General features: G+C 44.1%; 1 protein-coding gene across 1 annotated transcript in view; it reads right to left on the reverse strand.

Annotated features, from left to right (window-relative positions):
• Positions 1–28: 28 nt before the first annotated feature.
• The window catches only part of kiaa0895l, a 16374-nt gene continuing 14835 nt past the window's right edge, over positions 29–1567 (reverse strand). Inside the window, exon 7 of the mRNA XM_050040772.1 lies at positions 29–235. Within this exon, the coding sequence (XP_049896729.1) occupies positions 74–235 (162 nt within the window). The 3' untranslated portion in view covers positions 29–73. The remainder of the gene's footprint in view (positions 236–1567) is intronic.

The raw sequence follows: 1567 nt of genomic DNA on the forward strand, positions 1-1567 counted from the left end.
TCGGTGGCGGGTGGCGGGTGGGGGGGGGGGGGGGGGGGGGGGGGGGGGGGGGGGGGGGCGGGGGGGGGGGCGGTCAGGGCAGCAGGTCTTGCAGCGTTGAATCGTCCAGCTCGTTGACGGCGACGATGTGATCCAGGTGCTGCAGGTAACGCTCCTGGTCACGCATGAAGTGCGGGATTCTGGTACGTTGGAGGATGGCAAAGTGACGCAGCCTCTCCACGTCCTCGAAAGACACCTGAAGAAGAAAAGAGTGCATCAGTGGAGAGAAACAACTGCTGGACACACAGACGATTACCTTCATACAATTATCAGTGTTCCAGTATGTGCTGAGAAAGTTCACCTCCTTCTTAAGCTAAATTAACTCTTTACAAACTCTCCTGGATCAGCTGGAAAAGTCACAAAGCTGAAAACAGGCTGTTGCATTAGAACTTTAACTTCAGTAAAGGATCGAAATACTTCTGCTGCTGCTGTCTGTGTGCACCCTGAGAGAGTTACTCATCATTCCTCTATAAAGATCTCTTCCTACAGTGACCACAGTGTTCAGAGATGGTGACAAAATCCACAATGACTCTTTCTGTGTTCCAGTACCCATCCTACCATACTCTACAGTATGTCAGAAAAAGATTTAGTATTCAAATGCAATATGCCAAAAACTACATCTACATCAGGTCCAATCTTGGAGTATGCAAGCCAGCATGCTTTTCTGGTTGTTCTGACCCACAATCCTCTGCGCGGTATTACAGTATTACTTTAAAACCAAACTAAATGACTACAGAGACACAAAACAACCAGAGAAGACAATAAACTACCTGAAAGACACACAAAACAACTACAAAAAGACAAAAAACTATCTACAAAAAGGGGCAAAACAACCAAAGAAGACAATACAATATCTTTAAGACACAGAAAATGACGACAAAAAAGGGGCACAACAAGCACAAAGCAACACAAAATGGCCAAAAAAAGACTAAATGACCTCAAAGACACATAAATCGATTACAAAGAGACAAAAAACTAACTACAAAAAGGGGCACAACAACGAGACACAAAACGTCCACAAAAATGACACTAAATGAGCTCAAAGACACAAAACGACTACAAAGACACACAACATAACAAAAAAGAAATGCACAACAACAAAAAATAAGCTAAATTATAGCTGCTGCGCAGCGATGGGTCTATGTGCAAAGTGAGAAGCCTCAGATGGTTTCACACTGAAGTACTGACACTGGATCTTTGTGCAAAGTTTGGTTTATTTTCAAGCATGAGAAGGCAGATTTTCTAGCAGAAAAAAGACTTGAAGATGCTGCACAGTGATCAGTCAGGCTCAGGCATTTTTAAGCAATAAGCTGGAGCACAAGAAGATGTTTACATTACAATGTGGATTCTGCACCAGTTGAGGCTCAAACCCGCAACCTCTGGAACCTAAGACGGTCATCTACCGCTCTGAGCTAATTGGCAAGTAGCAACTCAACAGTGGCTTCACAAACTGAGTAAGCCATTCACTGTTGTGTAGGAAAACAGCCATCCGTGCATGGAAAGGCAGATTTGAAACCACTGTAAAAAA

This window comes from Epinephelus moara, chromosome 1, assembly GCF_006386435.1.
Source record: "Epinephelus moara isolate mb chromosome 1, YSFRI_EMoa_1.0, whole genome shotgun sequence".
Taxonomy (NCBI): Eukaryota; Metazoa; Chordata; class Actinopteri; order Perciformes; family Serranidae; genus Epinephelus; species Epinephelus moara.